The sequence below is a fragment of the Mustela nivalis genome (assembly GCF_964662115.1).
Source record: "Mustela nivalis genome assembly, chromosome: 10".
Classification (NCBI taxonomy): Eukaryota; Metazoa; Chordata; class Mammalia; order Carnivora; family Mustelidae; genus Mustela; species Mustela nivalis.
Window position 1 is genome coordinate 63134158 of NC_139029.1, and position 13027 is coordinate 63147184.

The window sequence follows — 13027 nt, forward strand, 5'->3', positions numbered from 1 at the left end:
GTACACACAGACACAATGTACATATGGTAAGCTTTTAAGAAGTGTTGAATGTGAGTAAAAAATATAAATATGGGTGTTTGCTGTACTACTTTGCAGTTTTCTGAAGGTATAAAATTTTTGAAATAAAAAGGTGGTGAGAAAGAACACGTGTTTTCTTATTTAGCTCCTTTGAGAATTTTATCTAGCTTGTAATTACTTGACCTGATGAATTATGGCTAGGCAAAAAATACTGAAGCACAGACACAGAGAAAGCTGTTTTTATGTTTTGCTGGAAATTGCCAACAAGGTTAACTTTATGTAGTTGCAGAAATTAGTGTCTATCAGCATCACAAAACTGGCTGAATAGAAGCAATTAAGTGAATAGAATTTCAACATTTATGAGTAACTTTAAAAACCCAAGAAAAACCTCCCTTCTATAAATACAGGCAACAGCAGAGAATCCCATGTAATACAAACAAAATTCTTATTTTTGCTTTTCCTAATTCTTTTCAAAGAGGAATTGAGTTTAACATTCTGATCCTATAAGGAGACACTAAATTAAAGCAAATCTGAAACAGGTTTCAATGACAACTGCCAAATACCCCAGATTATCAACAGTAATAAAACTACACAATGTCTCTTACAAACTATACACCTGAAAACCTGCTGATTTAAGGCCAAACTTGGTTAAGACACCAATAATTTTTACTTTGGGTTTACAAAAAGGAACTGATCACTGTCAAGATACTCATTTTAGAGGCAAAATAATGTAAGATGGTAGAAACAGGAAGACGCATTAAGAACATTCATCAAACTCAAATGTTCCCTACCCTCTCCTCAACTCAAGTATTTCTGTGCAAAGTGAAAGGTAAACATGTTAAGACCCTAAGGAAAACAAACACTTGGTAAGTCATAAGCACATCACACTCCAATCTTGAAGGTGTACAAAGAAAAACTCAACTCATGCCTCCAATCTGAGGGACAAATGTGATTCATTCTGCCCTGCCAAAAGTAACCGAAGAACTCTTCCTATCTATTTCAGACTTGGCTATCTCCTAGCCTTTTGTGCCTCTCTGCCCCTTTTACGAATGTCCTTAACTTGCTCCCTTTATCCTTAGGTTCAAAAACTGTTTTGAGGACAGATAGTTTTAGTTTATGCTTTAGAACATTACTTAATATTTACATATAGGTTTACAATATGTAAGAGCTTTTACTTTCATTTTTTTAAAAAAAGATTTTTAATTTATTTGACAGAGAGAGATCACAATTAGGCAGAGAGGCAGGCGGGGGAGGGAGGGTGGGGGCGGAGCAGGCTCCCTGCTGAGCAGAGAGCCTAGATGTGGGGCTTGATCCCAGGACCTTGATATCATGACCTGAGCTGAAGGCAGAGGATTAGCCCACTGAGCCATCCAGGTGCCCTGGTTTTACTTTCATTTTACTCAAGAAACGAGACTTGGCCTAGAGTTCACATATAACATTCTATTATTAGAGCCCAACACTCTAAATTATCTCTCTAAACACCTGCATCTTTCCCACAACCACTTTTTCCCTACCACTCACCCTCCACCACCCATCCCCCTGGGCCTTCACCCATTAAGGTACCACACACCAAAAGTGACAGTCTACCATATCAATATTTAACATTTTAAGGGCCTTCCTCAACTCTCAGTTTTTCCAAAAATGCCTTCACTATCCCTCTTCCAAAGGGTTACTGCCAGTCTCTACTTTGAAATCCTGTTTCATCTCCTTAGGGTGTTTACTTATTACAAAAGTTTCCTTCATTCTAGCTTCAAAAATACCCACTCTTCCATGTTGGCTGCCATTCCTTATTAAGACTTAAAATTTCCTTCATAAACTCTCTATAATCTCATCTTTTTTTTTTTTTAAAGATTTATTTATTTATTTATTTGACAGAGAGAAATCACAAGTAGACAGAGAGGCAGCCAGAGAGAGAGAGAGAGAGGGAAGCAGGCTCCCTGCTGAGCAGAGAGCCCGATGTGGGACTCGATCCCAGGACCCTGAGATCATGACCTGAGCCAAAGGCAGCGGCTTAATCCACTGAGCCACCCAGGTGCCCCCTATAATCTCATCTTTATGACTTTCTCTCCTAAATTCTGATGGTGTTAATCCTAGGAAATTCAGGGGCACCTTGGTGGCTCAGTGGGTTGGGCCTCCACCTTCAACTCAGGTCATGATCTCAGGGTCCTAGCATTGAGCCTCACATTGGGCTCTCTGCTTAGCAGGGAGCCTGCATCCCCCCCGCCCCGCCTGCCTCTCTACCTACTTGTGATCTCTCTCTGTCAAACAAATAAAATCTTAAAAAAAAATCCTAGGAAATTCAGATTTAAAAACTTAACTCCTGTTTCAAGAAGCTTATTTACTTATAAGCAAACTGACAAATTTATAGTATTAGTATTTCGTGTTAAGAAAAGCAGCTGAGGGGGCCCCTGGGTGGCTCAGTGGGTTAAATTAAAGCCTCTGCCTTCAGCTCAGGTCATGATCCCCTGAGTCCTGGGATAGAGCCCCACCATTGGGCTCTCTGCTCAGCAGGGAGCCTGCTTCCCCCTTTCTGTCTGCTTGCCTCTCTGCCTACTTGTGATCTCTGTCTGTGAAATAAATAAATAAAATCTTTTTAAAAAAGAGAGAGAGAAGTAGCTGAGGGGCACCTGGTGGCTCAGTTGGTTAAGCCTCTGCCTTCGGCTCAGGTCATGATCCCAGGGTCCTGGGATCAAGCCCCTCAACGGGCTCTCTGCTTGGCGGGGAGCCTGCTCCCCCCATCCCCTGGCCTAATCTGTCTGCTAAATAAACAAAATCTTAAAAAAAAAAAAAAAAATAATAATAAAGAGAAGCAGCTGAAATTTGCCTTCAAAAGCTGGTACAGCCTGTCCAGTTTGGTAAAGAAGACACTGGATTGGGAATTGGAAAATGTCCGAAGTCCTAGAAAATCCCAGCTCTGCCACTGGAAGAGTTCAACTTGGCCTCTCAAAACAAGGGAGTTGGATTTGGAGACAAAGATTTTTATCTCCCTAATATTTTATTACTTTCTTCCCTTTCATTTAAAATTTTGAGGGCATCTGGCAGGCTCAGTCACTTAAGCACCTGACTCTTGATTTTGGCTCAGGTCATGATCTAAGGGTGGTGGGGTCAAGCCCTGCATTGGGCCCACGCTTGGAATGGAGTCTGCTTCTCTCCCCCTTTGTCTCTCTCCTTGCTCACAAGCTCTCTCTCTGAAATAAACATAAAAATCTTAATAAAAAAGTAAAATATAAAAATTTTGAAAACTGTTTCAGTAAAGCATGTGACTAGATCTCAGGGTTGTGTGTTCAAGTTCCACATTGGTATACAGATTACTTTAAAAACATACACAGATACATACATACATAAAGATCAATCTTAAAAACTAATCTAAGGTCACTTATGTGTGGTTGTTCTAAAAGTATCCTAAGGACCAGTAATGCACCTAGGAGAAATGAGAGTAAAGCAACCAGTCATTTAACAAAAGAACTTTTAAAGGAAAAAATAACATTCAACACACACCCCTCACTTTGGGCAAGTATAAAAAAGTTAAACAGTAATTAATGGCTATGCTGCAAATGAATGATAAAATACACAAAAACACAAGTTGCACTAATTCCCCAATAATTCTCTAGTCCAAAAACAGGCCTATTTTTACTCATTTTTAATATTAACATAGAGAACATCTCTGGCATATTAACCACTGTGAAAATTCAAGTCAGATCCAATGATCTTTATTTTTTTATTTGACAGACAGAGATCACAAGTAGGTAGAGAGGCAGGCAGAGACAGAAAGAGTGGGAAGCAGACTCCCTGCTGAGCAGAGAGCCAGATGTGGGGCTCGATCCCAGGACCCTGGGATCATCCTGAGCCGAAGGCAGAGGCTTTAACCCACTGAGCCACCCAGGTGCCCCAGATCCAATGATCTTCAACTGCAGCAATTACAAATGTTCAAATCTTTAAAATGATGACACTATTTCATAAAACTTAGGGTGACCATAAGTTCTGACAGAATAGCATCCTCAGTTATTCTCAAACTATCCATATCTGAACAATAAATTATATGATCACCCTAAATAGAATATACTGTTTGGGAGGAAAAACAATTTTTCTTTCTTTAAACAGATTATCAAGCTGTGTAGAACATTCTTATCACCAGGTAAATGTATCCTACACAAAAAGATTAATATAACTACCCTTCTGGAATTTCTTCTTTCTGTGGAGGATGACAAAATATCCATGGGCAAAGAAAACATTGAAATTTACATTGAGAATCTCAAATAGACTGTATCTTATGAGAAAATTCTACCATCTTTAGATCTGTTCTATACCAGTGAAAGATGGGTAAGTCTGTTTAACTTTCTTTTATGACAAGTGGCTGTGGCACACATGTGTTAATTTTAGATTAATAACACCACAGGCTTCTAAAAGCAAAAACTATTTGTTCAGAAATACAGCTGACCCTTGAACAACTTAGGGATTATGGGTACCGACCCCTGTACTGTTGAAAACCCAAATGTAACTATGATTTCCCCCAAACTGAACTACTAATAGCCTTCTGTTGACCAAAGGTCTTACAGATAGCACAGTCAATTAACACATATTTTGCATGTTTAAGTATTACATACTGTATTCTACAACAGACTAAGTCAAAAAACAGAACAAAAACCCAAAGAAAATCATGAAGAAAATTCATTTACAGTACTGTGAAAAAAAAAATCTGCTTATAGGTAGTCCCATTAAGTTCAAACTTACATTGTTATTCAAAGGTTAACAGTAATAATTCCCAGGTTCCAAGTGGTCCCAGGAAAAAGCAAATTTGGGAGACAGACTTGGGATTTATGCCCTCTTGGGAGTTTAACATCTGCTGCTACCACTCAGTAGCTATACACATGATGTGTTAGTGGAAATATAGTTCTTTTCATTCGTAACAGTTCGTAGTAATATACTTGGCAAAGTACTTGATTAACAATTGTATCCTCCATGAGAATATAACTAGAAGGGCAGGGGCTCCTAGCTATTATGCCCATAATCACATTCTCAGCCCTATCGTTATGTCTGGTATGTAGTATATCCTCTACAGTTACTGAATGGAAATGGCTTTTCTGTGTGGGTTTTTCCTTTTTCATATATGCAAATGTTATTTAAGTACTTAATGTAGTAGGTCACTGTCAGTTTTACTTTGCAGCAGAAAAGACCACATGCAACCCTTTTTTTTGCTTGGCACTCCAGAATTTAACCTATGCCAGTTAGGCTTCTAATATATGTAACTATCTTTGACAAAAGCCAAGTAATATCCAGTGTTATGTGTGCCAATGGAGCAATTTTTAGTTTCAATTATTAAGTGGCTGACAAATGCATTTAGAAATAAAAAGACTTCCTTGTTATGTGGATCACAAACTTAAGAATTATTTGTAACAATCCCAATATACCTAAAAGTTCAGTGATTTTAGAATGCATTCAACTATTCTCCACTTCAAGATTTTAAAAGTTAAATATAAGTCTCAGTAATAAAAAAAAATTCAAACATCATTTTATTGGAATCTTCATCCTTCTATGTGGTATTTACTAAATGTATCCATTTCAATTTAATTAAATGTATAAAAAAGAAATGTAGAACATACCCATTTTCTTGTAATACTCTTCCCAAGCCTTGGTATAATCAACCTGTCCAGCTGGAGCTGGATTCTGCTGATCTCCTTGTTTAAGAAAAACAAAAACAAAAATAAAAATATAGCAAGATTAAGGGTTTCCAAAGACATTCTTGGCCCTTTCCTTCTGTTCCTTGAGTGGAGAAATTGGGAGCAGCCTGCCATAGTGACTGAGGGAGCTGTGTGGTAGTGGGATTCTTGCTCCTGCCAAAGACACAGGAAGCAGGAGGTATAGAGACAGTCAACAGAGAAAATCTGTCTATATACAATGGAAGAATAGTCACACTGAGCATTTAATTCATTCGTGAAATAAGGAAACACACTGAATATATAAGGTCTTTCACAATTTATAAGCATGGAAAGGGAAAAAGCTACAAAGAACCCTGAAGTGTTATAATGGAATTGCAGGGGATACGACAGTCTTAGAAATATATACATGTATAAATATTTATGTTGTTTCATGACTTTGTATACAGATATACATGCATAAAATTTCCTAGCATTTTATGTTGAAAGGATTTAGAAGCAATGACACCTTGGTAGCAATGAACACACTGAGTTTGGTTTCTTGGATGATGGTATTTATTAAACGGAATCAGGGCTCCTTGAAAAAATGGCTAATTCTAGAAGCTTGAGCCCAGGAAGCACAAAATAAGAATCTTATTGCGCAAGAAAGTTTAAGGATGTGCTTAAAGAATGACATGTCAAAAGAATATAGGAGCCATCTTGAAGGTACTCCTGATTGGCCAAAGCTAGGGCAATGTGATAATCAAATAGTATAGACAGTTTAAAACACGACATGTTGAATAAAACAGGAGGCCATACTGGTATAAACAGAAAAAATACTTCTTCCCTACAGTACAATACCAACTAAGATATATAAATATAAAATAAATGATGTAAAAAAAACTATCATCATAGTTGTAGCTGAATCAGGAATTTTATCATAAAAGCTGCTGTTAGGAATAGAATACTCCTATAATCTCAGCATAAATTCTCCAACAATTTTTACTTTCAAAGAGAAAAATGCAATTTTATGGTATAGAAACCTGGTGAACACCAACATGATGAAGTGACTATGGTTACCATCTCCAGGAATGAAGCGGGCCAACATTATGTGACCCCATGATATAATGCCTAAGTGCACAGGATTATTTCTGAGGTACTGCCAACTCCCAAATAGGACCTCAAGAGCATGACGTTATTATTTTGAGAAAAAGTTGAAGGAACCTATGTTGATCTATCATCATTAGGATCCTGGATCAGAAAAGAGAAACTGAGGGGACAACTGGTGAAATCTGAGTAAGGGTTCTGCATTGGGACAGTAATGATGTATCAATGCTGAAAGACTGTTTAAGAGCGCTGTATGATGGTAATGTATTTTTGGAGTAATGCAGAAAGGGTACTTAAGGTTACGGGGACATGATGTGTACAGCCTGATCTTAAAATGGTCCTGAAAAACTACTGGTAATGGATATGGACACATATGACAGGAAAATGGGACAAATGGGAGGTGGGGATAAAATATTAACAGCTAGGTTACCTGGGTGTTCTGTAATGTATCTTACAACTTAAACTTTTACGAAAGTTTGCAATTATTTCAAACTTATTTTCAAAAACGGAAAGTCTGCTCACTGAAGCTATAATTAAATATTGTAAAATTTTAGGTTTTATAATACATTGGTGTACTTCATATATAATTCCAAACACAAGTTTCTACTTCTACATACAAAATAAATTCTTTAATTACCATAGTTACCTTGTCCATTGGTTTGGGTTGTAGTTGGTGCACCAGCAGGAGCTGCAGGTGGTGGCTGTGCTTGCTGTTGATAATAGTGAGCATAATAGGCAGCCCAAGCTGCTGAATTTGGATCTGTTCCTGCCTTAGCTAGAATAAACACAAGTTCAACGTTTGCATCTGAAGTCTGTGATCTCTCTCTCTCACACACATACACACTCTTTAGTAGACCCCCAAATTAAATGGCTAACAAAAAATAAATAGTAAATGGGAAGTTTTCAATTCTATTAATTAACATTCATAAGCTTTAATTACAGCAAGCGAGGTACAGACATTAAGTGATGTTCCTAGAAAATTAGCTGAGTGGCAGAATTAGGATAAGAATAAACATCTTTTGTCTCTAAATTTGATGCTTTGCCTCAAACCATCCTGCTGCCTTGGTTTTTTCCTAAACTGGTTTTGCCTCAAGATAGCAGTTCTACATGGCAAATGACTAAAACAAAGGATTTCTAGGAACTAATGTGTACAAGAAACAATTATCTGAGAACTATGAATTCTGTCCTGTCTTGTTTTGGATGTAGAGCCAACATAAAAGTCTTAAAAAAATAAACAGATTAGCCATATTTCATCTCATCATATTTTACAATAATTATCCTAAAACATACACTTGATATTACTGCTCTACTTGAAATTCTTCATTAATTCCAGAGTCTTTAGGGTTGTCAAAGTTTTTAAGTGCAACGTTATCACCACCCAGTTTCTTTAATGATCTAACGCCTTGGCTTGTCCTTCCCATTCTAGCCCTATCTGCCCCCATTTGTCAATATTTTTCCAACACTCAAGTTCTGGTCACAGTAAACTGCTTGTACTTTTCAAAGGTTGCCATGTTCATTATCTGGCCTTTGACCATGTTATGCTTCCTCATTTCATCCTTCATAAAAATCAAACTCATGCAGTACAGTTTGAGATCTCTCAGTCAGAAACAGAAATCTCTTCTTGACTCTGTCTTTTATATGAAGAATATGGTATGACACTACAGATACATCTTTAAGTTTATATTATCAAGGAAAATGTAATTTCCTTAGCCAAAGTCTGTATCTATATGAAATCTGTGTAGCCTTTATCCCAAATGGGTATCAAGTCTCAGCTGTTTAATAAAGTTTGAGAAAAAAGGAGCAAGGATTTCTAGTGATACAATGACTAAGGTAATACAATTTTAAGGCATTATCCACCCTCCAAACCTTCCTCAAGTAATAAATGTATTGCTTTTCTAAGTTGCACGTTTTTATCTTAATTGTGTCATTACCTATATACTAATACAAGTATTTCATTTGACACCATCTCTAGCCAGAGAAACTAAGACAAAACAGACTTCAGAAAACGATACTTGAACTCCTGAATGTGTAGAGGGTGTAACAGAACCAGTCCAACAGTTAGACATAACTAATACATACACAGAGATTTTATTATTCATTCAATATGATTATCCTTCATTTATCATTTTAAAGGTAAGAAAAAAAGATACAGAGGGATTAAAAAACTTGCTTACTATCACACAATTATTAAAGGTGTAGCCTTAGGACTTATATGGGTCTGTCTCACTCTGAAATCTAAGTTCTTAACTTCTACATAAATTCTTAATAGCCCATTAAAAAAAAAAAGATTTAGTTATTTATTTAACAGATCACAAGTAGGCAGAGAGGCAGACAGGGGGGGGGGGGGGAAGCAGGCTCCCCGCTGAGCAGAAAGCCTGATGCATGGCTTGATCTCAGGACTCTGAGATCATGACCGGAGCCGAAGGCAGAGGCTTAAAGCACTGAGCCAATCAGGTGCCCCAATAGCCCATTTCTTTTTAATAGAAAAAGATTTAGTTCAGAAAATATGAACTTTGTCATGGCCACATTTAAATACCAGAATGTTAGTAAGTTCACCAGAAATTTCATCTAAGTAAATTATTTTGGTTTTTACATAATGCAAAATCTAATATAAGCAAGTATCTAACCCTAGCTACCATCTTTTAGCTAAGTGGGTTACTTCATTTTCCAAAGGCAATGCTGTAAGCCATATTCATCAACCAATTCTTAATGTGGTGACTTCACTACTACTCCCAGTGTGAAATCAAGACCATGATAGAGACTACTACTAATTCCCAACACTCTTCTCAATCATGTTACTGATCCAAACAGTGCTCATAAGGTGCAATCCTACAAATCCAAGTTCCCCAATATAAATTCACCCCTTAACTCGCTCAAACTCTTGAATCTCTTAAATTATGTGATTTTTCTGTCTAATCACAGCATCCAGTTGGCTTACAAGAGGGAATGTAAAGTCTTTACATTCTTAAAAGATGTTTATACTATTATACACTAAATATTTAACTCTCTCTCAGTCCATCACAGCATTGCTAACATTTAGAGTGCACTTTTCTGCTATAGAACATAAACTAATCTTTGCATACCCACATCCTAGCACACTCAAGTTGTTTCTTGAATGAGTGTAGTTGTGGTTATTTGCTTATTGTCATGCTGTGCAATCATATTCCAAAGAGCACACTTCCTATGAAATTAAAGTATGTTACAATATAGGGCCACATTTAAACAACAAGAATGTTTAATCAAATTCACTAAAACAACTGCGTTTAAATCAATTATTTAGGTTCTTTTAAAAAATAAATACACTAGTGTGGAAAGGAATCCATAATTCAGTACCTTCCTTGAAACTACTCCAGTGAAAGAGGCCTAAAAGATAGGTAGTAGGTGAGAAAGAAGGATCATAAATAAGTATTAACTGATTTTGATGAATGCCCCTTTGACCATCATGAAAGGAAAACTAGAGGATGGCAAATGCAGTAACAAGATAGAATTTTATATATAAAATCCAGATCTGAACAGAGAAAACATAACTTAATGTATTTTTGAGTTCTAACATGCAGACATTAAACACAGCCCTGATTTTTACTAATATGTGAAGTTACCATATCAGGAATATGAAAACGGCTTTTTATATTTGAGAACTTCAAAGTTTAATACTCAAGTATTAAATGCTCCATTTAGACACTCAGATAATTCCATAAATAAACGTACACTATTCTTTCATGGATAATGTCGCAATTAACACATTACACATTTTGATGGCACTGGTATTTAAAACTAAGACATTGTATTTCTTCCTGTAGCTTCTGGCTTTTAACACTCTGTTCTTATCACTTTGAAAGGGCAGAAAGCCAAATTCAGGTAGAAAAAAATTCACTGAAAACAAACCATATACACACCAATCTTATACACCATGGTAAAACCAGAAACTAAGACTCCCGCAGAAAGAGTCAGTGCAGAAAATGCACACAATGTAGAAATGACATTAGAAAATCTAGGAGGATAACAGGAATGATAATACAGATTACACATGAATAATAAATGTCTTTTACCTGGATCAGGAGGGGCCTGTTGCTGCCAATGTGGATATGCATTTCCCCACCCCTGGGGAGCATAAGGAGCTGGAGGACCACTGAAAAGAAAGAAATCAATATAAAAACGCAATTTATCAAAAGCTACAATCTTTGGGTGGGGGGAACTCCAGAACCAAACTCAATACTTACTGTGGAGCAGGACCGGGTGGTCCTGGATTATAAGGTGCAGGGTTGTATGGTCCCATTGGAGTTCCAGGCCCTGGAGGCCCAGGAGGTCCATGGGGGCCTGGGACACCATGGGGCCCATGGGGTACAGGTGGCCCTAAAGGATTTACTGGACCCTATAAAAAAGCAAAAAGATGTAAAAAAAAATAAGTAAAGAAAGAAAAAAAAAATCAGAAAAATGGTAATAATGGCTGAACAAGTCAAAGGCTAAATTAACCTTCCATTTCTACCCTTTTATACAGCCCCAAGCAACATATTTTAGATTTTTTTTAGATTTTCCTTCATTTCCTCATTCATGTTGCTTAAACTCTTTACCACACTGACACATGTAAATTCATTACAATCAACGCATCAGCAAAGAACTGAAATGTCTCCTTTACCTTCCATTCTATTCCTTTCAGACTATTCCCTTCTGTTATTTTGCTTTCCTTTTTATACTTCTTTTACCACTCCTTTACCATTTCAGTCATGGAAATATGTTGTCTCTAGCTTTTCTTTTTCTGTATCTGTTCTACATCTACTTTAAAAAAAAAACATTTTATTTATTTGACAGAGAGAGAGAGAGAGAGATCAAACGTAGGCAGAACAGCAGGAAGAGAGAGGGGGAAGCAGGTTCCCCGCTGAGCAGAGAGCCCGATGCGTGGTTCAATCCCAGGACCCAGAGATCATGACCTGAGCCGAAGGCAGAGCTTTAACTCACTGAGCCACCCAGGCGCCCCTGGATCTTCATATTTATATCATACCACATAGTTAATAATGCTTAGTTGATTTTCCTGTTCATAATCCAACTTGTAAAGACCACTAGCCTTCATTTAACTATCCTAAACACAGTTTTCGTGCAGTTAATACGGATAATAACATTTTGGAGCAACTGCTTAAATCACATTTGGTTGTCTATTTTCTCACTACAAAATAATGAAGCTAAACTTTGTGACTTTTAAAATCCTTTTTATTTTAATCTTTTAAGTCTCTACCTCTTGTCATTATCACTCACTTCTGTTATCCATAAACAATCCTTTCCAAAAAGCAAAAATGGATTATTGAAAAAGTTATTTTTACAGGGCTATGTGCCAGACACTCATCCCTACAACCCTGTAAAGCAGCTACTATTATTCTCCTTTATATAGATGAACAAACGGGAGGCAAACAAGAGTATAAATAGCTTACTCCAAGGTCACAAAGTTAGTAAATGACTCTGAGTATTCTGAACCCTAACAACATGACTTCAGAGTCTCATGCTCTTAACCACCATACTAGACTGCTTCTCGGTAACAACCGATCTTTTCGACCATCAAGCTATTAGAAACCTTGATCCATGCATGTTAGGAATCATAAAACCTAAAACCAAGACGTGTCCATTTTTCTAGCATCAATCTCTGCCACTACCAAGTCTGGAATTATTTTCTTCACGTTTTTAAACACTTACTGTCCATACCACAGAACTTAAAATGTTTGTATGTATTTTTAGAATACATTCTTTCTATGTTCTTTTTAAGTAATCTCTACAGATCAACAGCTGCATGCTCTACTGACTGAACCAGCCAGGAACCCCTATAAGACATTCTTTCTTTCTTTTTTTTTTTTTAAAGATTTTATTTATTTATTTGAGAGAGAGAGACAGTGAGAGAGAACATGAGCGAGGAGAAGGTCAGAGGGAGAAGCAGACTCCCCAAAGAGCTGGGAGCCCGATGCGGGACTTGATTCCGGGACTCCAGGATCATGACCTGAACCGAAGGCAGTCGTCCAACCAACTGAGCCACCCAGGCGCCCCCTTATAAGACATTCTTTAAGCATCTTTTATACATCTATTTGTCTTCCTGTATTTGTCTATTAGATCTATTTGTCTTCCATCTATTTGTATTCCATCCACAGTGCAGCAAACATCAAGAATTTTCCTAAGAAATTCTAATTGTTATTAGTAACTTAAGATGCTCCCTTACGCTCTATAGTAAAAGAATGCAAGAAAACACTAGCTCCTCATTTATAAGCAAGCACATTTAAGACTATGCATTT

At 37.1% G+C, this 13027-nt stretch overlaps 1 protein-coding gene across 41 annotated transcripts in view; it reads right to left on the reverse strand.

Moving 5' to 3' along the window:
- The window catches only part of FUBP1 (far upstream element binding protein 1), a 34220-nt gene that overhangs the window by 6411 nt on the left and 14782 nt on the right, over nucleotides 1-13027 (reverse strand). For 23 of the 41 annotated variants that reach the window (XR_014299654.1, XR_014299655.1, XR_014299656.1 and 20 more), the window contains 4 exons: nucleotides 10979-11130; nucleotides 10808-10887; nucleotides 7396-7533; nucleotides 5619-5693 (listed from right to left, as the gene is read on the reverse strand). Coding sequence is in view for 34 of the 41 variants with exons in the window: in XM_082686652.1 (XP_082542778.1) it covers nucleotides 5619-5693; nucleotides 7396-7533; nucleotides 10808-10887; nucleotides 10979-11130 (445 nt within the window). In the remaining 7 variants the exon portion in view is untranslated. The remainder of the gene's footprint in view (nucleotides 1-5618; nucleotides 5694-7395; nucleotides 7534-10807; nucleotides 10888-10978; nucleotides 11131-13027) is intronic. The other 18 variants (XM_082686658.1, XM_082686660.1, XM_082686654.1 and 15 more) reach the window with 1 other exon arrangement.